The sequence below is a fragment of the Passer domesticus genome, chromosome 8 (genome assembly GCF_036417665.1).
Source record: "Passer domesticus isolate bPasDom1 chromosome 8, bPasDom1.hap1, whole genome shotgun sequence".
Classification (NCBI taxonomy): domain Eukaryota; kingdom Metazoa; phylum Chordata; class Aves; order Passeriformes; family Passeridae; genus Passer; species Passer domesticus.
In genome coordinates, this window is record NC_087481.1 from 47,509,003 (window position 1) to 47,530,926 (window position 21,924).

Below are 21,924 nucleotides of genomic sequence, written 5' to 3' on the forward strand. Positions count from 1 at the left end.
AATAACATAGCCCATGAGGAAAGATGTAAAAGGTAATGTTGAGGGAAGAAAGAAATAGCTACTAAGAGAGAGTAGGAAGAATTATTATGAATAAAACAGTAGGTGATCACTCCGAATTTATTGACTGACTTTCTATTTGATTCATCAATAGTTATTTAAGGATGCCTATCATGTCACTAGGATTGGATTGGATAATTCTGCATAAATAGATATATTAAGAGAAAATCTTACCCTCTCTTGCATATATAAGTTTTCATTTCACAGTATTGCTCTGGTGTAACCAGGAGCCAATATCATAATCTTCTTTCATGATTAATACTTGAAATTCATTCAACTTGCAAAACAAGTAATTTTTTAGTGAGAAAACCTTGGAATATGTCTGGACTTATGTACTATAGCAGAAGGAGCTAATTTGATGATCAACTTTGCCATTTAATGTCCGTGTCTGTGGTGTTCAATTACATAGCTCTGCTCCAGTGAGTACTTGTTACTGAAACAATATCACTTTCCAAACTTAGGTGCAAACATAACCTACAACTGCCTAAAAGATGTGATTTCCCAACAATTACCTAAACTGCTATGGTATTCTCATCTGCAGAGCCTACATTAAAAGACACGGGGATCAGGGATAGTCATTTGGGATGAGTCGAGAGTACTGATACTTTGGAGAATTTATATGTTAAAAAATAAATTACAGAGGGAAATCTCAGAAAGGTATTTTTTAAGCAAGTCTTGTATCAGGGTTTCTAATGGAATTGGTCAGGTAGCTGAAAAGTGTTGAAAATTAAATAGGCTTTAATAAAAATGGTGATTATTTTTCAGGAAATTCTATTTTGAGTGAAACAGCATTGTTTGGAGAGAACCTTTTTATTTTCCTATCAGTAAACAAATAATATCAGTGCTACTCGGTTCTATAAAGAGAAGCTCAGAAATGATCTGTGTGTTGCCTTGTCAACAGATCAAAAATTTCCACTGAAAATGAGGGAAAGCATGAGCAAATGTCACCGCTTATTTCAGGCAGTGAGGAGAATCTGGGCCACAGAAGTCCCAGTACAGTGTTGCTTATTTGGGGGGGGGTCTGAGGAGTCCTGAGGGGCATGAATAGGGCAGTGCATTCCCTGGGAATCAGCTTTGCTGTGGGACAGCTTTTTGCAGAGAGCAGCATTCCTGTGGGCAGACCCATAGCTAAGTACTGCTAAGTTAAAGGAGATGTGTGGGAATGTGCCCTCTGTTGATAGTGTCAAATCTATCCTTTGTCAACTTCAAAAGGAAAAAGGCCCAGAAGTTTCTCTCCTGGATTAGATAAAAAGACACCTCATGGGACCTGGGGGACTTCACCACAGACTTAAGGATAGCCAATTGGACAGGAGCCAAAAACAATTTACTAGAAAAAGAAGAGAACAAAGAAACTAATTGCTTTTGTGAGATGTTTTACCAGAAGCAAGAACCTCTTACACCTGGCTCAGTTTTTCTCTGTAAAAAGTTTTGTTATTTTGCCTTTTATTAAAACTTTTCTGTTTCCAACACCACCACAGAAGCCATCCTGCTGATTTTATGCCTTCTAAAGTAGCTGAGCTATTTTGGGTGTGATATGGATCTCCAAGAGCTCATAAGACCTGGCTCAAGGAGACCCATATATCAGAGCTGTTCCTGGCTGCCCAAAGGTTATGTGCAAGCATCTCAGGTGCAGAGGCTCAGTGGTTCTTCTGGGGGGCTGGACTCCCACCTTGGATGAGCCTGGCTGCTAGAGGAGAGGTGTGACATTCCCAGTGCTGACCCCTGTGAGGACTGTGTCTTCACACAGAAGCCTGGGTATCAGGAGATGGACAGAAATAGGGATGGAACTCTTCAGAATCTGTGACATGACAACTGCTGGCACGATTACTGTTATACTGCTGGTGACCTAAGGATGTCAGTGGGACAAAATTTACAGGGAGAGAATTTTTTTTTTTGAGTTGGAACTGAGAGAGTTAGAAAAGGACAGATAAGATTTTGGGCATATTCACAAGATCCTAAGGGACATGAGAAAGGATTTGGTTCTGCAAAATTGTTTTTTCTCTTTTTTTACCCAGCTGTAGATCTAGGTCTCATAAATATGTTTCCATCCCCCTATTAATCTTTTTGTGTTGTGTAAACCCTTCTGCTTGTGGCTTTCCCCCCAGAGATTGTACCAGTCTAGTCTGGCATGCAGTTATTGCTGTCCCTGTTCCTCTCTTCGGCTTCTGTCTCTGTCAGCACTTGGAGACCCTCAGGGTTACTTTGGCCTTTTTGATTTGAGCTGGCTGTAAGTGCAGAGGTGTGTGGATGGGTGATCAATACCTGTCTTGGTTGTTTTTTATGTCTTTATTTTTCTCCAGGATGCTGCAGACTCTGCTATCCCAGTGGAGAGGAGCTGAAGTTGATCTGAGTTGTAGCTCAGACATTCAGCACTTTCCATAGCAGTGACAACACCACTGGGTATAGACAACTCCTCAGACTTAGCAGCTGATACCTGGTTTGGGTTTGGGGGTGCTACAGGCTAAACAAATGTCTTTGGAGATTAACCCTCTCAGATCTCTCTTTGGCTGGTGGAATCATCCCTGCAAAGTTTGATTGAAAAGGATTGGTGTTTTGCTTCAGATCCTGGCCCATTTCCACTTTAAAAGGGAAGTGCTTTGCACCACTGATCAGAGAGACATGATCAGGGGCACTGCCTTATCACTTTCTAAGGCTTTAAATGAGTGGAAGCATGGTTACCACTTCCCCTTTCCATCCCATGGCATAATTTATCAAGGTCTTTAGCTGCAGGCTGAAACTCAAGTGTCTTGTCTCTCATTGGCTCCTGCTTCTACTTCTCCATCTGGGAAGCTTTCTTGTCTTCTATGCCATTTAATTTATGATTCAGTCTCCTGAGAACCCTGGGAACTGCACTTCTTTCTCTTGAGTCTATATTCCTTCAGATTGTTCTGGGACATATGATGATTCCATGTTCAAAGAGCCAAGTTGCTCCCTTGGTGGCCCTTTGTTCTGATGTTGATGTGATGAAGGAAGAAAAGAATGTGAGGGCAGATAGGAAGAGAGACAGGGTCTTGGCTGTGGTTTATGATCCTCCTGAATGTGATGGGGTCTGTGGTGTTGCCATTTAGGAACAAGGAATGGTGGTTACTCACATCCTGTGTATGCAGCAGTGTAGAAGCAGCTGCAGTTCTTGTAGGAATTGTAGGAATTCTATAAAAAAGTGAAAAGTTCAAGTCAAAATGCTCTTCTGTGATACTGATCTTTTATCTGGCTCTTCTTCACCTTCTGAAGTAAGTTTGAACTTGGAAGACTTTTGCCTAATTCAGGGAGTTGCACAGCAGAGCAGCATCTCAGCCTGCTCACTGACAGGAGTGAAAAGGAGCAAATCCACAATTTCTCCAGAGGTTGTTGTGTGGTGCAGCTGAGTGGGAGTCTTACAGTGCACATCTGAATAACTCCTCTGGCTCAGAGGAGAAAATGCTTCTGCCAAAATCTGTTGAACCATTTCAGTCTTCTTTTGCATCAGAAAATTTTCCTTAAAACATATGCAGATGTCAGTATTCACCCACAATCACTGATAATGTCTTACAAAACCTATGGATAATATTTCCTTTTTTGGTTGCCTGGTGTGTCATCAGAGTGTGTCCAAAAATTTCAGCTGAAGTAATTTGCTGCAAAATGGCATTTATATACTTTATTTGAATAAAATTCTGGTTTTATCAGGGTGGATACATTTATAATAAACTTTTTTTCCCCAGCCTCAGTAGAAAGAAAAATAATTATTATTTATAATATTAGAATTCAGGTGGGGGGACACTTCTCTTTGAGGTGTTATAGAGGGGCAAAAAATTTCCTGATTCTAGAAGCTACATATATCTAAGCCCAACTCATAGAAGTAGTTTAATATTATTACTGGTTGTAACTATGCTTGTTTAGGAGCACTTGAGAGTGCTTATGTTTAGTAGGACATGAGTGTATGTTTCAAGTTTATTGAGTATTTAAGAATAGGCTAAATGAGCATATTTGCTGAATTGAAGTCATTTATCAGGTGAATAGACTTCAACCAGCAGCCACAGCTGAGTTGATGCTAATTCATAGGGATTCCTGACCTCAGTTATCAAGTTATCAATTAAAAAACTTAAGTGGCAAATTTCCCCAGGAATGAAGTGGTTGTTATCTTTTAGGTTTGTTGTTGTTGTTGTTTTTAATTAATGTGAGATTTCTCAGCAGTGAAACAGGATAGAGAGGCAAAATTAAATGTTCATTTCCCAGTATAGAACTGTCTCTTTATTTTCATAGAAACTAAATACGCCATGTTCAAATATATATTTCTTTCCTCCATTTTTTCCTCCATTAACTAGGAGCCAAAGGTCTTAACAGAAATCAATCCATGCAATTTATTTTTAACTTCACCCTGCTTAGCTACGATTGATTTTTATCTTTGCGATCGATGGTAGAGAAAACGGTTTGGCGGGACAATGGAGCACTCTCCAGCTTGTAGGGGCTGGTCTTTGAGTCTTTTATTGAAGGAATCATTAAAAGCTTATTATGAAACTAATAGGATGAAGACGTTTAAATGATGAACACGATTACACCTGTTTTAGTGGTGAATAATGCCTGCTAGAGCTGATCTCCTCTCACTCCTATTTAAAATGCTGGACAGCACTCCAGTGGGGGAAATTAATCCTTACAGATGAAAGAAAGTGCATCCCACGTGCTAGTTAAAAGCTCTTCTTAAAGCAAGGCAGGCAGTAAGTAGTTAGCTACTTTCCTATTCACTGCTGGGTGCTTTTCATCCATTTCTAGCACAGTTTCATCTTTTCTGTGCCAAATATTACATTTGGAACTTGAGCCTAAACATCTCTTGATAAGAAAAAATTATTAACATTTCCATTTATTTATTTATTTTTTATTGATTTTCTTTCTAGGGCTTTTTGTGATGTACTTTCTTTTATCACTCTCTCCCCTCCCATCACGTTGTCTGATTGATCAGCTGAAGATGTAAAGTATTGCCTTGGCAAACTCATATGTTTCCTCTGAAATCAAAAGGAGGTTTAATGTGTACAATTATGCTCTTCTCATAAGTTGATTTCTGTGTGGGTGATGTGCACCTGCAGCTCTGATGTGGCTTGAGTTTTGGTGTAACTGCACATTTTGTGCAGGAGTTGCTTTAAAAACAAATGCAATATTTTTACTCAATATTACTCTGTCCTTTAGCTGTGTCATCTTTGCTCTGAGGGGAGAGAGAGCTGAACAGAGACTGGGCCAGTATAATAAATGCTCCTTTGTCACAGCAAATTTTCTCTGATGGATGTGATGCCCTAAAGAGTGTCATGTTTTCTAAGCCTTCTGAATTTACCAGGCAACTTAAGGGTGCTTCATGCACAGAAATTCCACAGCACACTCAGGTAATTGCATACTGTTCAATGACTGTGCAGAAGGCATGATGTTAATGAAAACCACAGGGAGATAATTCAGACTGGATGGGACCTGTCATGATGGGATTTATGCTGGGGCAGTGGAGAACCTCTACTACACAGAAATATCTGGAAGATTTCTTTTCCTAGTAATGGTGGGTGATCAAGAAGGAAGAACATTACAGTACGTTCATGTTCATCTTCTGAACCTCTTCTGACTGGAATTGTGGTAAGGCTTGGGAGAGGAGGCAGAACTTTTCAATCCTCATACTCACAAACCTGTGCAAAGCCTAGGCAGGGCTGTCTCTGAAGAACCCCAAAATCGCTTGGTAAGGGTGTCAGTGGAGCAGCCTGCCTGCTGAACTTGCCATGACTCTTCTGTGCTTTAACCCATGATTTGATTTGGGGGATTTTATGCTCACAAGATGGAGAAAGGGAACCTAAAGTAAAAGCAATGTGGAGGGATGCCAGGGCTCCCTATGGAGGTGGAGAGCACAGATCCAGGATGCTGCTGCAGCACTGATACCATCTCATTTGGTGTTATTGGAAAGGAGGGGAACTCTACAAGCAGAGGAATCACCTTGGAAAACAACTGAGAGGTTTATTAAAAATAACATCAACTATATACTATTAAGAACATACTATAAACAAGAAGTGTAAAATTTGGTTCTCTGAGCTTTTTGCTCATTTTTCTGCAAATTCTTTGAGCAGCAGGAGGCAGATGGGGTCCTCCTTAGCCCAGGGGCCTTTCTGGGCTTCAGTAATTTCATGTTTGTTCCATCCATATCTGCCTTATGTTGGAAATTATGGGTCCCAGCATAAGCCAGCCAGGGAGATGATAAAAAAGCCTCATACACAGTGATCTACAATTCCTCACATCATCTAGGGCTTCTTTACAGTCTGAGACCTCCTAACTCATTCTGCTTGGCTTCCAAACTCTTTTAGATAAACAGGTGTTTTTGGCTAAGATGAACTTCAGTCTAAAGGAAAACAAAAAAAAAAAGGAAGCAAGCTTCAAAGCTTGCTTTTAAATAATCATATTCAATCATTAACATGAGAAATGGCTCTGTGTGTTCCTAGACATGTCACAGAAATTACTGAGATAAATAGATTCCATGACAAATTTTAGGTACTTTTTTTGCAGTCTTGTGAACATATTTATTTTCTTCTATGTTTGATACACTCTGTCTCATTACAGGTCAGGAGGGGGAATGAGCCAACATATCCAGACTTTCAGGGCTTTCAAAGAGAAATTTCTCATGTTTCTCAAGTGCCAGCTGATATAAGTTAGATGAGACTTTTGTTTTGAATGTGGAAATACTAAAGAAAATTAGTAGCTCATGAGTGGAGGGAGGAAGAAAGAACACAGGTTAGGAAAGACAGATGTGTTTAATGACAAACACATTTGTCCATGGGAATAATTTCTACTGGCTAGAAGCCCAATTAAACACATAAAGTAGAAATCCAGAAAAACAGATTAATGATCCAGTCATTAGCGATGGGGAAAGAAAAAGACAAACCCAGCTAATTCTGTACTGAGCATGACAGATGAGCTCACAGCAAATAATTGGGTGACATTCATCAAATGTGAACTGAAAGGAGGCATTGGAGGGCAAAACACTGCCATAATCTCTGGGATTTACAGTGTTGGAGCATTTGCTCATAGGAAAAGGAAAAGTTCATCAAAATAAATTAAGTTGGGCCTTCCAAAATTCATTCTGTACCACAGTGCTTGCCAAAACTTTATTGGAGGCTTGATCATTTTTTTGGAACTGTTATAACTGTGCATGTAAATCATACGAAGATGAGACCCTGGCTGGGAAAAGCTTACACAACTCCTGCCAACAGAATTGTGGGTGGCTTCATATTAACTGGCTCAGGAAGACCACAAACCTCAAATATTTCTATTTCTAAACCCTTGTCAAGGTGACCTAGTCCAGGTGGAAGCCTGAAAGGGAGTTTAACTATTGCATACTGAACTTTAACAGTGTTTTAGTCCTAACTTTCTGTATTTAAAAAACAGACAAACAAACAAGAAATTCAAACAAACCCCCTTCAGGTACCAGTTTTCAGTGGGATAAAGCCAAAAAAAAGATGTAAAACCTTTTGAGTGTGGCAGACTTGTAGTAGAACCTGTTGTGGCACAGGAAGTAGAAGTTGATCACCCCTTGATATTTTTGCCACTGTATGTTTACTGGATTAACTGGAAGATTGTAGGACTGTTCCAAATCTTAATTGCTCATCCCAGCATTTACAAAGTGTGTAAATATTCATGTCCTCATCTACAAGTTGAAGACCATGTCTCAGCCCATCAGAAGATGTGGATACTGAATGCAGGGTTCTTAGCAAGTAGTCACCGGGCATATTCAGATCATGTCAGAATTGAGAATTTGGGTTTTCCATGGAGGCCATAAATATTAAAATAGAAGAGGGGATATTTATATATTCCCTGAGCTATTTGGACAATATCTAGAAGTTTGGGAATCCTTTGAGCAGTGCTTGTAGAGCTGAGAGAGATAAAGTTACTGCAAACATGATTTTTTGCCTTTTGGCTGGAGTCAATATGAATCAACTGCACAGAGAGAACAGATTCTCTCCTGTGAAAATTTTATTTTGATGTGGAAGTATTAAATGGGAAATATATCTTTTAGAAGTAGCACTCATTGACCTTATTCAGCCTGCAGATGAGAAGGCTGCAGGGAGACATTAGGGCACCTTCCAGTACCTAAAGTGGCTATAAGAGAGCTGGAGAGGGACTTTGGACAAGGGCATGGAGTGTCAGGACAAGGAGGAATGACTTTGAACTGAAAGAGGGTAGAATTAGATTAGATACAAGGAAGAACTGGATTATCTTTAAGGTCCAAACCCAGACCATTGTATGATTCAACAGAGCAGGACCCTGAAATACTCACTGCTGTGCCAGTCCACAGTGCACTTTCCATGAAGTGAGAGTCCAGTGACAACTGTTTTCTCCCTATCTCTTCTATTGTCTTGTTCTGGGTCCGTGGACAAGTTGCTTTAGATTTTCCTGTTTGTGTTTACCCTTGGCTTTAGCTAAATGTTATCCGTATAGAGTTTATTTGCTGTCATATAGGTCATTCTTATGACCTTATGCCATGTGTGCCATAATAGTGGTTGTTTTTGTTTTTTCTTTTGAGGGTGCTAAATACTGTTATGATGACATTACAAGTAAAAATAGGAAAAAATCTGAGGGGGAAGTCTTAGTGTAAAAGCTGGCCCTACTTCTAAACCTCCCTTTCTTTCCAGTTTTTCAAACTGCCAATGGAAAAGCCTTGAGTTGATTAGATATCAAATTTCATGACCAATAATAGCGTGTCCTTCGAATGACAGCTTCTCCAAGGAAGAAAGCCACTATCTAGAGGTGATATCACTGCTGAGAATACAATTGATGCTGTAGCAATATTCTATGTAAGCTCATTCTCAAATATCACTGTCAGATAAAAGAAGTATATCTAGGAGAGAATCTAGGACCTTTCTCTTAGCTTTATTGGAAACTTAAGAAGCCAACAGTGATATTCCATACAATAGACCAGTGTTTTGTGCACTGTTTTATCTTAAGACCTGCAAGACTGCCAAACCATCAGAATGTAGGAAATTCACTGATGTAAGCCTTGTTTCAGCCAGGTCTGAGATGGTGCCAGAAAGAACACCTACAGCAAGAGTAAGTGACTCTTGACAGGTTTTAGAGCCCATATTTTACAAATTATCTGTGTTAGATCTCATTGATGCATAGCATTTTTGCATGGGCTTTAGTTCATTCAGTCTATAAAACTGCAGATTTGGATGTCTATCAGTTCCCCCCACGCACATCCGTTTTCAGAGAGTATAATTTCAGAGAAACCAGTTTCATAGTGACAAAGGGCATCAAAGAGCTTAGCTCCAGCTTTCCAAGAGCACATTTACAGTTAGCAGTAAATGGTGCTAGTGTGGATCTCTGCTGCTAGTCACTGTAAAAGGTTGTTGGAAGACAATCCTGGCCTCAAGGGATTTACAGTGAAGACAAGGCTGAGAAGCAGCAAAGAGGGATTATCTCCTACTTACAGGGGAAGAATAGAAGCACAGAGACTTTAAATTACTTGCCCAAGGTAATTGAGCTGGACCATGTGATGAAACCAGATCTTCCTTTTCCTCCCACTCAGCACTTTTTTCCTGAGATGTTAAAAATCACACTGGATTTGAATCACAAGAGACAAAATGGAAAGTTCAATAGTACAGTTTGAATAATTCTTCATCCCTTTCAGGTTTGTGATTTCTTTGGAGTTACCCAGATGCCTTTAGGGACAGCTGTGCCTGTCATAGAAAATATACCTGAGAGACAGTTTGTCAAGCACTTCTAGAGGTGTCATCACAGAGTGTCTCAGAAGGGTCATCGCTGACTTTCTTTGGTGTTTCCATAGGTGACAACTGGTGGAAGAGCAACTTACTATGTGTCATACAGACGGGAACCTTTTGCACAGATCAAATTACCCAAATACTCTCTTCCTAAGGTGAGTCCACCATTTGTGAACATAGACATGTAATATCTTAGGAAGCCAAATATGTGAGGTTCCATAAGGTGAAGTGCCAGGTCTTTCAGTTGGATCACAACAACCCCACATGGTGCTACAGGCTGGGGACACAGTGGTTGGAAAATGGCTCAGTGGAAAAGGACCTGGGGGTGTTGGTTGGCTGCAGCTGAACATGAGCCATCAGCTCCTGAGGTGGCTAAGAAGGCAAATTTTTATCTTTGTATCAAAAATATTGTTGCCACCAGGACTAGGAAAATGACCTTTTATAACACAGATCTGTTGCTGGCCCTGATTTAGAATTGCTGCATGCTATAAAATCAGGGATACTTTTGTAATTTAAAGATCAGAAGTACTTTAAGGCTAGGTGTCATGGAAAAGTCCTGGAGCCATGTAAAGGAGGATTGTTTATGCTGCCCTTAGTTACTAGAATATTTTTGCTGTACAGTAGTAACTATCTGTCATGTGCAGATTAATGAACTCTGCTGGAGTTGTACATATGTGAGGTTGGCACTAGGGTAATGCAATATTTCCACTGCAACTGGTAAAAACAGATTGAAATCATTGGGCATTTTGCTTTATTTTCACACTGCTGGAGTAGGTTGGGTACCTCCTTAATCTTTAAGGAATTACAGCTGCTGGGCAAGAACAAACCTCCTGATTTAGTCTTCCTTTGTTGAGGGAAATGCATATCTCTCACTGATTGTACTCACTGGGATAGAATTAGACCCTCAGATGTTTTTTTCTTCCCATCTCATGCCAATAGGATATGTTAGGTCCATTAAAAATAGCCCCATTTAATCAATCCTAACTTTTCATCTAGATACCTCACACAAAAGATTAAGATGCCTCCTAGGCAGGATGAGGATATTGAGCTGATCTTCCTCCAGATATTCTTTCCTGAAATCAGGTCACTCCATCCTTTGGGAGACTTCCAGAATTATGATTTCTTGATGCAGAAACAGTGCAAGGAATTAATCAAGGCCTCTTGGCCTCTAGAGAAAGTTTAAATAGATACAAATAGATAAATGGAGTCTCATATAACCACAGTCATCTTGCTTCTAGCTGAACCTGTATCAGTTTGTTCCACAATGGTAGCAAGGGTGAAGTGCTTCCATACTCATCACCACCCTGAAAGTAATTTCCATGAACCTGTTTGAAAATGATACCAAGAAAATGCACTGTCAAATTTCTTTGATATTAAAACTAAATGGGGAAACCCTTGTTAGACTATTTTATATCTTGGTCAGCAGCAGAAATCCAATAGAGGTTAGTGGGTGGATTATTTGATAGTCCCTATATTGTGGGATAATTATCTCAGATAAACTGTCAATAGGAAAGTGTGTTATTAAAAATCACTATCAGCAGCAGCTCAAAGTGATATCTATACCTCGCCTTCAAATAAATGTGAGCTCTAAGGTTTTTTGAAATCATGCCTTGCCAGCTGGAAGCGCAAGCCCATTATTTCAGCATGTGAATGAAAATTACCATTGCTTTTAGCCTGGTGCCATATGATGCTTAGTGACTATGAAGACTCCAGGCTCCAAGGCTGTGAATCTTCCATGAGTAATAAAACCGACTTACACATTTATAAATAAAAAATGAAACTGGATGAAATTCCTTGAAGGTACCAAAAATGAAGAAAGCAAAAACCCTTCGCCCAGCTGGTGATTATTTAAAAAGTGAAATGCAGAAAAGTCACAATGCTGGTAATTTATTGGCTTGCTCTAACAGAAAGTTGTTAAACATACCTATAATTCATGCTCCATCTCCATTCTTTCATAATTCATGGTAATTACTACATGTCCCGAAGGGCAAAGAAATACAGAGATCCTCAGTAACAGGCCTTTTGTCTTCTTTTAACAGGACATGCATATTATCAGCACAGATGAGAATCAGGTCTTTGCAGCTGTTCAAGAGTGGAACCAGAATGACACCTATAACCTGTACATCTCTGACACCCGAGGTGTCTACTTCACCCTGGCCTTGGAAAATGTGAAAAGCAGCCGAGGACTGGAGGGGAATATTGTCATTGACCTTTATGAGGTATGCAGTAAAGGTCACCCTACAAAGAGCAGCAATGGCCTGCTAGTTCAAGCAAGTGCAAATCTCTTACCAGCCTCCCAGGATTTTCATTTGTTTTAGGATCAGCTCGGAGGCATTTGCTGGATTTGATGCTGAGTTGACTCATGTGGGAATAGATGCAGTTATTCTGCTGTAGGTGCAACAACTGGTTGGGTTCAAGTCAATGTCTGGTTAGCTATGTACCATTTCCAAAAGGAAAAATCATTATCCTTCTCATCCTAATATGGATGTCTATAAAAAGACTAAACATACAGGTTTTTCCCTCTTGGGCATCTAGAGACACCTGCTCACAGGCAGGGAATCTGGACTGCACCTTCGTGAGCACTGAACAGTTTGTGAGCTATAACTAAAAATTTGTAGGTGCCACTTGCCCAGAGATGACAGATGGATAACTTCTCCCCCAAACTATCTTCCATCCTCATGCTTCTTCCAAGCCTGTCAGCCTTGGCCAGCAGCAGTGAAGAGCTGTTCCTGTTCCTGGTTTCCTCAGAGCATTCTGGTTTTGGTGTGTTATTACTTGTTGGATGGAAGATTTGCTGAGATCCAGGGCTTAGTGCTTTGCCAGCAACAAACAATTAATCAGTAATACTAATAGAAATGGTTGCAGGCTGATTACTACTGTTACACACAGAAATGTTCTTGCAGCTGCATACGGAGGTTACGACTATACATTTTTAAATTTCAGTCAGAATAATGCTCATTTAACAACATAATCAATTAGTTCATAAAAATCCACATCGTTTTAGTCACTGAAGGAAAATTCACAAATAACACATTGATTAGTATGAAGGACAGGGTTTATGTTTTTTCTTCACCTGGTTAAATAGATTTTTATGCCTCTGAAAAAGTATATTTCTTTGTTATGATGAACCAGCTAAAATTAACATGCATTGTCTCACATTCCTGGGCAAACCTGTGTTCTCCCCAGTGGTATATCACAGACTTTTCACTGTTAAATGCTAATAAATTTTTACAGAGTCATTTAAAGAGTAGTATCACTCCAGGGGCTTCAGAGTAGAAGGATTTGCATTCTGACAGTTGCCAGGAAGTTGCAGATTTGCAAAAAATTTCTTCTTCCTGTCTCACTTTCACAGCTGTGCAACAGCAACCAGACTCAACATGAAATCTTCTTGGGGATGTTTTGACAGGACCATATTCTGCTGGAATGGGTTCTGCTGACAAAAATCAAAACATTTGAAACAACTGGCTTGATTTGTTAGAATTTGGAAGGAAAGCGAAGAAATGAAGTTTGCAAAACATCAGTGTCACAGCATGTTCAGGATTCCCATCTTTTGTATTGATTTTTTTTTCTGGTACACAAAAGGATCCCACACTGCTTCTGATGTGATCTTCTGTCTCCCCTGTTTTGGCAGTCTGTGGAGGCAGTGGGGCAGACCCCATCCTCAGGCTCACAGAGCTCAAGTGTGAAGGTGCAGCATGCCCATCATCAAGCCCATCATCAGCCTATCTGCAAGAACTCAATGAAATCCAAAAGTAGGCTGTTTCCTAGGGATTTGCTTTGTTACCATCCTTGTCTTTCTCTTCCAAAGAGAGAAACCACACAAGACCTTTCAGCTTTGCAAAATATACCTTTAGTGCCATTTGGTGTTCTAAGATTTGATTGAGATGCCTTCCTGGCTTTTACAGAGACCTTCCACTCCTGAGAGTGCTCAGATGGACATTGCTTTTGGCCTGTTCTTCCGACGTATTTTTTTTTCACCTCTCTCCCTTTTTCCTAGGTAGCAGGGATCAAAGGCATATTCCTGGCTAACAGGAAGGTGGATGACCAGATCAAGACTTTCATTACCTACAACAAGGGCAGAGATTGGCGTTTGCTACAGGCTCCAGACACTGATCTAAGAGGGGATCCTGTACTTTGCCAGCTGGTGAGTGGCAGATCTTTTCCAAGGCACAACTGACTCCTTCAGAGATGCTTATTGTAATCTCTAGGTTAACTGTGTTTTTTCTCTTGATCTTCTGTGTGTTAAATTAATTCAGTAAATTTCTTTATCTATAGCTTCATAGGTTTTGAGGGCAAATTCTGACTATCTTTCTTGATGTATTTAATAGAATTCAAGTCAGAATAAGGAAGTTGCTGGGGAAAAGTGCTCTAAGTCAGCTTGTTGTTAAAACAAGGGCAGACATTCTTGTTTGTAGTGCAGAGTTCCTGCTTATCCATCAAAGGAACACATGACCTATGTGTGCTAAGAGCAAAGCGGTCGTTTTCAGAAGGATCAGAGCATTTGTGTGCAGTCACCAAGGGTTCCTCTGATATTTAAAATTAATATTTTTGATGAATATTAAAGCTTCTGCCATTTGTTTGTTTTCTGTCAACAGCCCTTTTGCTCACTGCACTTGCGCCTGCAGCTCTCAGAGAATCCATATACTTCAGGGAGCATTTCCAGCAAAGAGACAGCTCCTGGGCTGCTGGTGGCCACAGGTAAGAACATAAGTGCTTCTCACTGCTCACCCATGCCTCCCTGGGAAGCCTGAGAGTATATGAGGTATTCCCCATTAGTGTAAAACCTTTCAGCTCTGTTTCAGCAAGTGCTGAGCTAATTCACATTAACTCCCATTTGCTTTGGGCTAGGAGAAGGCATATGGCCCCAAGTTCAAAAAAGATTTCATGTATTTGTTGCTCTACAATAACCCATTTTCAAATCTAAGCCCACACTTTCAAGGTAACATGAACCAGTGGCATTACTAGGTCCTCTCATGTTGTTACAACCACTGATGGACATGTCTACCTGGAGAATAGTACCAAGGCCTGCACTCCTAGGAGGTGTCAATATGTCCCACCTTTCGAGTAGCAAGCCCAGAGTTGCCACAAAGTCTGTCAGGTGAACCCTGGGCTTCCTGGGTGCCTGTCTTCTGCATGGCACCTACTTTTAGCTCTGTACTGCTGCAAGACAAGCAGCATTTAATCAACACTGCACAGGCCATTGGTGTTGTGGGATGTTCTGCAGAATAGTGCTTTGGCAGGTTGTGTTGTTTAAATGACAGCCTGCTACAATATTTCATGGTGGCAGTGGCAGAGCCACTGTAATTAATCCACAGGATGGATGGGGCTACCAGCCACCCTCAGCTCTGTGGGAGCTGCTGGCTAACAAAGTGCTTCCTGAATGGCTGGTGCTATTGAAAGCTGGACTCTGAGCCATGGAGGCAGTTCTGTCTTTTCAAATGGAGCCTATTACCTGCACTCAGATATGTCTGAATTGCTTAACTGTTTTTTCTAAGGCTCAGTTTATCTCCTTGGTCCTGTTCAGCATAGCAGTGCCCTGCAAGTGTGGGCAGTTAACATATTTTCTGCATGAATTTACACTATTTCCTCCAACCATTTTCATTCTCATGTCGTTCTGTGCTTCAGTGTGCTTGCCAGACTAAGGCAGAACCAGAGACGGGTTCCCTTCATGACATTTATATCTCAACAAGGGAGACGCCATGAGATTTCCAGTTCACTGATCCAGGCCAAATGAAGTGAGATAATTTGGTTCAAACCTCCAGATATCCCCATGCATAGCCAAGTGGAGTCATCACTCCTGGCAGGTTGCACTTGCTAGATGGATGCTTAGGAACAAGCCCTACTCATGATGCTGTAATTACAAAAGCTTTTTTTTTTTAACCTTTTAGGAAGCAAATAGAGGCAGCAGGACTGTGAGATTCTAGGCATTGATCTAAATTGTTAGTAAATTATGTTCTTTTCAAACTGCCAGTGCATGGGATGAATGCTTTCCCAGTCTAACAATTAACCTTTAAAAGGCAGAATATAATTTCTGCCTTACTGCTTTGTAGATGAACAAACCTTACCTGTTGGGAATATACACATCTGTTTCCACTAACCAGTTTCACAACAGCAGGAGCATCTCACCCTGTTGCTGAATGCATTCAAGTATAAGCTTTGCAATTTTTTCTCACAAGTGTTGGCTGCTCAAACATTTCATTTACAGTGAGACATTTCCAGCAATGATTGGAAACTTGGACACTTGGTACAGGACAGAGGTTAGATTCCTGCAAATGGAAGAATTATTTTTTTTAATCTAATTGTACAGCTGCTAAATCCTCTTGACTTGTTTGGGAGTTACATTTTGTGAGGTTTAAGTGCATGCAGCTGAAACTAGAGGAAGAGAATGCAGGAAATAATGGAAAGACAGAATGAAATGATAACAACCATATTCTTGCCTTTTTACTCCCTTTCCTTGTCTCCATCTGTAAATCCATGTTTGAAAATTTGGAGTTTCCATTTTGGTGTTTAAAATATAATGATACAAAACTTACACTGCTACTTTGAAATCAGTGTCTAATTCTTGAGGACTTCCACTCATAATAAGATACTGTGCTAAGAAGATGTTTGAACTGAAACAGTAGATTTATCCTCTTGAACCTGGATGTCCCTATAGACTGACCTTCTGTGTGGTTGCCCACATTAGGTTTTCCTTACAGCCTCATCTAAAACAGTGACTCTTGCTATGTCAGGGAAGAAAATTAAGTAGATGGACAGAATAACATTTCCTATATTCTGAGCACTGATGAAAACACCCTTCTTGAGTTGCAATGCCTCCCAGAGCCAGAACTTTTTTGAACCAGCATTGACACAATAATGTGGTTAGTTGAATTCTGTGATGGTAACAGGAGAGTGTCAACCTATTTTAATTTCTAATTTTCCAGCATTAAATGTCATAAATTTAATTAACATTTTCATTAGCATGTTCATCCACAGAATAATGTCTGACACTTGTGTTGTAGGCAATGTTGGCTCTGAACTTTCCTACACGGATGTTGGTGTGTTCATCTCTTCTGATGGTGGCAATTCCTGGAGACAGGTATGTTCTGCACAGCAAAGGAAACACAGACCCTTTTGCTATTCTTCTGACTCTTCCTTCTCAGTGGAGTGGAGCACTCATGCAGTACCTCTGTTTGCAGATCTTTGAGGAGGAATACAATGTTTGGTTTCTGGACTGGGGAGGGGCACTAGTGGCCATGAAACACACGTCAGTGCCCATCCGGCACATGTGGTAAGGAAACTTGTTACTTTGAGAGGGTGCCAGTGTCTATAAAATGAGCAGGTGAAGTCATTCTTATCTTTGTTTTACCACCATTTTGTTTTTATTGATGAGTATAGTGATTTTTGCACCATTTTATAAATACAATGGCTCCATACATAATCACCTATGTTATGAATTGCTCTTTGCACTGGTAATGTACTGTGAGCCTCCAGGGGAGGTTTCTTTCCTACAGACACATATATACTAAGTCATCCTTTAGGCTTCAGGTATTTCTGGGAGAATGTGTTTCTCGTTTCTACATTTTGTTTACAGAATTTAACATTAATCTGGTAAGACAGATAAAGGGAGGGAGAGGAGAGGGCAGTAGGTGTAGATAATGGCAACAGAGATATGTTGCTAACCCCTCAAGTATTTGACTATCAGTTTCCAGAGATACTGTGGTGGCAACTGATTAGAGTTGGAGGTGAAATAGGGCAAAATGATTTCTCAGTTGAAGACACTGTTTTGCTATAAATGGGTTATAACAGCCTAAGCACTAAGGATACCACTCAAAATTATCCTCTTCTTAGCTCTTGCCCCTCTGACTCCTGCACCAGTTACACATTCTGAAATTCACAACTAACACTGTTTACAGAAAATAGTTGTGTTAGTACCACCTTCAGTCTCAGGGCTTGATTGAAAGAGGGGCATATCTAATGGGCTGACCCACCCAGCTTCTAATGTTGTTTAGAAGTGAATTAGAAATAGATTTCAGAGACAAGATCTGTTCCTGTGTACAATACTGGGTTGTCTCTCAGCTTGATGGTGCTAAGCACATGTCTGTTACTTTGCATGCAGAACAGGAAATGTGGTCTTCAGTCAAATAGAAGGAGAAAACAATGTTTTTTGGCAGCAGTGATGAGGTGTTAAGGTCTCCTCTACCTGAGTCATTATTGTACAAAATCCTCCAGTGAAATTGCAGTCATTCCAAATCTGGACACCTCAAGACAGGTTGACTTCACGCATTTCTGGAGATGTACTTTGAAAACATTAACAGCTACTTTTTCAATATAAAAAGCTTCTGGACTTTATGTTTCTGACCTGACAGATAACTCTGGGATGAATACAACATAGATTTCTATAAAAGTTTGAATATATTGCATTTGAGCCCATTTCTTGTGCTACCTGTAGCAAAGAAATGACTGCTTTAGTCATAGAGTGACAGTGGACTGTTAACCACGGGATGTATTGGCTCTATAACTGGACACACAAAGGAGAGCAGTAACAGAGCAGACTCCTAAGGATGAGCTGCAGACTCCAGTCTGTGCTGTGAATGTGTTGGGGTGTGACTGGAAGCCTCTGATGGGTACCTCAGTTGTCACGGCTATAATTAAAGTGCCCTCAGGAAAGAGGACATCAGGACCATGTCCCAGTCTTTAGACTAAACAAAGGATGAATCAAGGAAGGAGAAGTTTGTGTTAACCAAGGGTGGGTGTCACTAACAGTGGGTGCATCAGACTGCAGCAAGATGAGCTCTGGAAAAGTGAAAGGTGAGCCCCTCATGGAAAAAGCTGCAAGTCACATATTAACCATTTGTTACTGCATTATTCAAGCCAGATGCAACTGTTTTAATTGTGTCTTTAATTGTGAAGGCTCTTTGGACATAAAAAGCATGCTACTAGAAGTGCCTGTACTTATATATTGGGAAAGATTTGGTCACAGGTTGACTTTTCATAGGAGCCGACAGCTCAGTTCACCTTTGTTTGCAGTGGTTCATTTCAGATGCTCTCCCTTTACAAAAAATCTCCTGAAATGGTGTGTACAGTTCTGAGCGCCCCACCCACTCGATTAAATGAGTAGTGATTTAGATTTCTTATCAATAAGCTCCAACAGGTTTCCTTCAAAATTGTACCCTTTGGGGCTTTGGAATTTGCTTCATATTGCTTCAGTAGGCACCTGTTTTATGGGCAGGAGTGGAATAGATTAAAGGGTACATGTAAATCTATTAGTTCTCAGGCTGAGACATTGTACAATAAGTTTCATGCTGTAGAAAAGAGGGGTGGATAATTGAAAAGCTGAGAGAACTTTAGCTAAGCTAATGAAGCATGCTGTTCCCCAGAAGTTGAAATGCTATTTGGAGAGATAAGCATGCAAGCAGAACGCATACAAATGCACAGGTGTATGGGAAGATACATACATTTAAATAAATAGATTTAGGGCAGATAATCTTTCTGTGTGCTGTTGTGCTCCCAGAGTTATGTGTTCCTATTCTTGCACAGGTGCATTCTGAGACAGGTGAAGGTGTCTTGTTAAGTGACATGAGGGGCAGAGAGTTAGGGAATGGTGACTGCCAGTCTCGGTTTTCCGCACCAGAGATCTGAGGTTGGGGTAACCCATGGTTTATAATATACACTATAGTGGCCTCCTGGTCCTTTGGTGGTGTGTCAGATACTGTCCTACATACTTGGAGCAGGGGAGATTCAATGTCCACCAAAAGCCTCCCAGACAGATCCAGGTGCTCAAATCCCTGTGTGTGCCCACACATTCAACACTCCTCACTCTCACAAATAAGCTATGTTTGCCTTTAAGTACTCATAGGGCTAGAGAGATTGTAGCTAATGCCATATGGCATTGATACATGGGTGGGTCAAAATATCCTGTGGTGGTGAAAGCAATTTTCATGCATTCAGGCCAGGGTTGCTTTTGCTCTGACTGATGCTTCATGCCAGGTGCTATTCCAGACCCAGAAACAGGTCTTGGCAAAGCATCTTGATCCCTTGAGGTCTGAGGTACAGCTGCATAAAGTATATACATGTCCTTATTGCCAGTGTTTATGCTTTCTAAAGCTTTGATCTTTCAAAGTACATCAAGAGCATGAATTTAGTGGGCTGGGAAATGGCAAAGATTGGTGCTTGTCTGTAAATCCAGCTGCCGGAGCTTGCAGACCTTAGCCAACATTTAATTGCTGCATTTGCTCTAGAGTAAGTCTTTTTATGTGTATAAATGTTGTCTGCTTCTATCCCAGGGTGAGTTTTGATGAAGGAAGATCCTGGACTAAATACAGTTTCACATCAACACCACTTTTTGTGGATGGATCCCTTGTAGACCCTGGCATAGAGACTCAGATAATGACGTAAGTATAGCAGCTCCAGTTTTAAATTGTGATGGCAGAAGGGGTGCCTTGGAGATCCCCAAGTTCATGGTAGCCTCATGATGTGCAGTGCAGCATTGTGTAGCTGCACATGCAGTGTTTCATGAAGGCATGGTGCTGTTTTGGTGGTGGCCATAGGCCTGGCTGGCATGTTCTTGCATCGTGTGGCAAATAGACGTGGAGCCAAGCTCTTTCCAGCAGTGATAGGGGCTACAGCAAGGGGACATGGTCCCAAGCTGTAGCCTGGGAGTTCAAATAGAGCAGTAGACAGATCTACTTCTCTGGAGAGTGGTGTAGCTTTGGTCAGGTTCTATCTAGTGACAACCAGAAGTCCATTCTCATAATTACTGCTGAGATTGCGTTCCTTGGTTCTGAAGGCCCAGGGACTGCAGTGCTCTTCAGAAGTCAGAGATCTGTATGACTGTACCTCATGCCAGTTCTGTGCTTGCTCCAGTTGTGCAACATAGTTGTCTTTTGATATTGCTGTTGGGTATGAATATTCCCCAACCTTGTTGCTTGCACTGTGGGCCGTACATCCAGTTTTAGCTCAAGATAAAAGTGTTCTCATTGTGCATATGCAGAACTGAGCTCAGAATAACCTTCCTGTTCTGGGGTGTAGTATGCTATGGCTCACCCATCCCATGGAAGGAAGAGCCTGGGCTGCACTGACGGTGCTGGGACCTTCCTCTTCCCAGGAGTGCTGAAGCACTGGGTAAGGCTGGTGGAACCAGTGGAGTGATGTTGGTTCAAGAACAGGCCAGGATTTGAGTTTAACAACCAGGTAAGGGAAGTTTTTAAGTTCAAAGGCATCTTTAAGTAGTCATCTGACCTTTTGCACCAAGATCAGAGCACTGTGCTCTGGGGTTCTGAACAAAGCAAGGACAAGATGCACTGCCTGCGTTGGTTTCAGAAATGCCTTCTTACCTGTGCTTCTTTGAACTGGATGAAACAGCTTTCTGAAAAAAATCAGAAAGCAAGGTAGCTAAGATGCCTTAGACTGAGGCATGCCTGTGAAGCATACTTACAGTGGCATGAAGAAGTGCCTTTGGTTAATCACATCAGATCACACTGTTGCACCACTCCAGTTCAGCAGCAGGACATTGATTTGATTATAAATTTCATCTTGCAGTCAATCTGCTTTTCTGCATCTGCACTTGGAGTTCCTGCACATTTTCACTGCTTGCAAGAGAAAAGAGATTCAGGTCAAGTTTATTTGCTTCTAGGCTTCAGTCCATCTGCATACTTATATGGCATAAATATGTGGGTGGAACTCACTGCTGGTGTCACAGGTAGTGAGAAACTGAGTGCCATCAGTTTCTGAGGAAGTTGGGACAGGGTAATAGCTGTGTGTCTTAGACATTTCTGGTACTGATTTGAATGTATTCCAACTGTTTTGCATGATTTATGTTGTTATGCCTTTCAAAACCAGCTCTACGCCAGCTTTACACAAACAGAAGTGACCATGTGTCTATACTTGAAGTTGAGCTCAGCTGCAAGAGAGGAGCTGGGGGAAAATAATATTTTACTCTCCTAACAAATGATCATTTGAACTGGCTTCTGTGCCATCTATGGCATGGCAGAAGAAATGTCTGGTTGCAGCCTTGGAGGGCTCAGGAAAGCATAGGTGACTCCCATATAGCACATCCATATCCCCTGTGATAAACTGTCGTAGGAAGGACAGGCTAAGTAATTATGGTTATGCTTTACACAGCAGCACTCCTCTGCTTTATTCCCAAACAGTGCTGGAGCACAACAAGGCAGCCTCT

The 21,924-nt window shown here is 41.0% G+C and overlaps 1 protein-coding gene across 2 annotated transcripts in view; it reads left to right on the forward strand.

Moving 5' to 3' along the window:
* SORCS3 (sortilin related VPS10 domain containing receptor 3) overlaps positions 1-21,924 on the forward strand; it is a 275,567-nt gene that overhangs the window by 203,009 nt on the left and 50,634 nt on the right. For both annotated transcript variants that reach the window (XM_064431239.1, XM_064431241.1), the window contains exons 8-14: positions 9,833-9,922; positions 11,807-11,986; positions 13,765-13,911; positions 14,363-14,465; positions 16,769-16,845; positions 16,946-17,037; positions 20,033-20,140. In XM_064431239.1, coding sequence (XP_064287309.1) covers positions 9,833-9,922; positions 11,807-11,986; positions 13,765-13,911; positions 14,363-14,465; positions 16,769-16,845; positions 16,946-17,037; positions 20,033-20,140 — 797 coding nt within the window. The remainder of the gene's footprint in view (positions 1-9,832; positions 9,923-11,806; positions 11,987-13,764; positions 13,912-14,362; positions 14,466-16,768; positions 16,846-16,945; positions 17,038-20,032; positions 20,141-21,924) is intronic.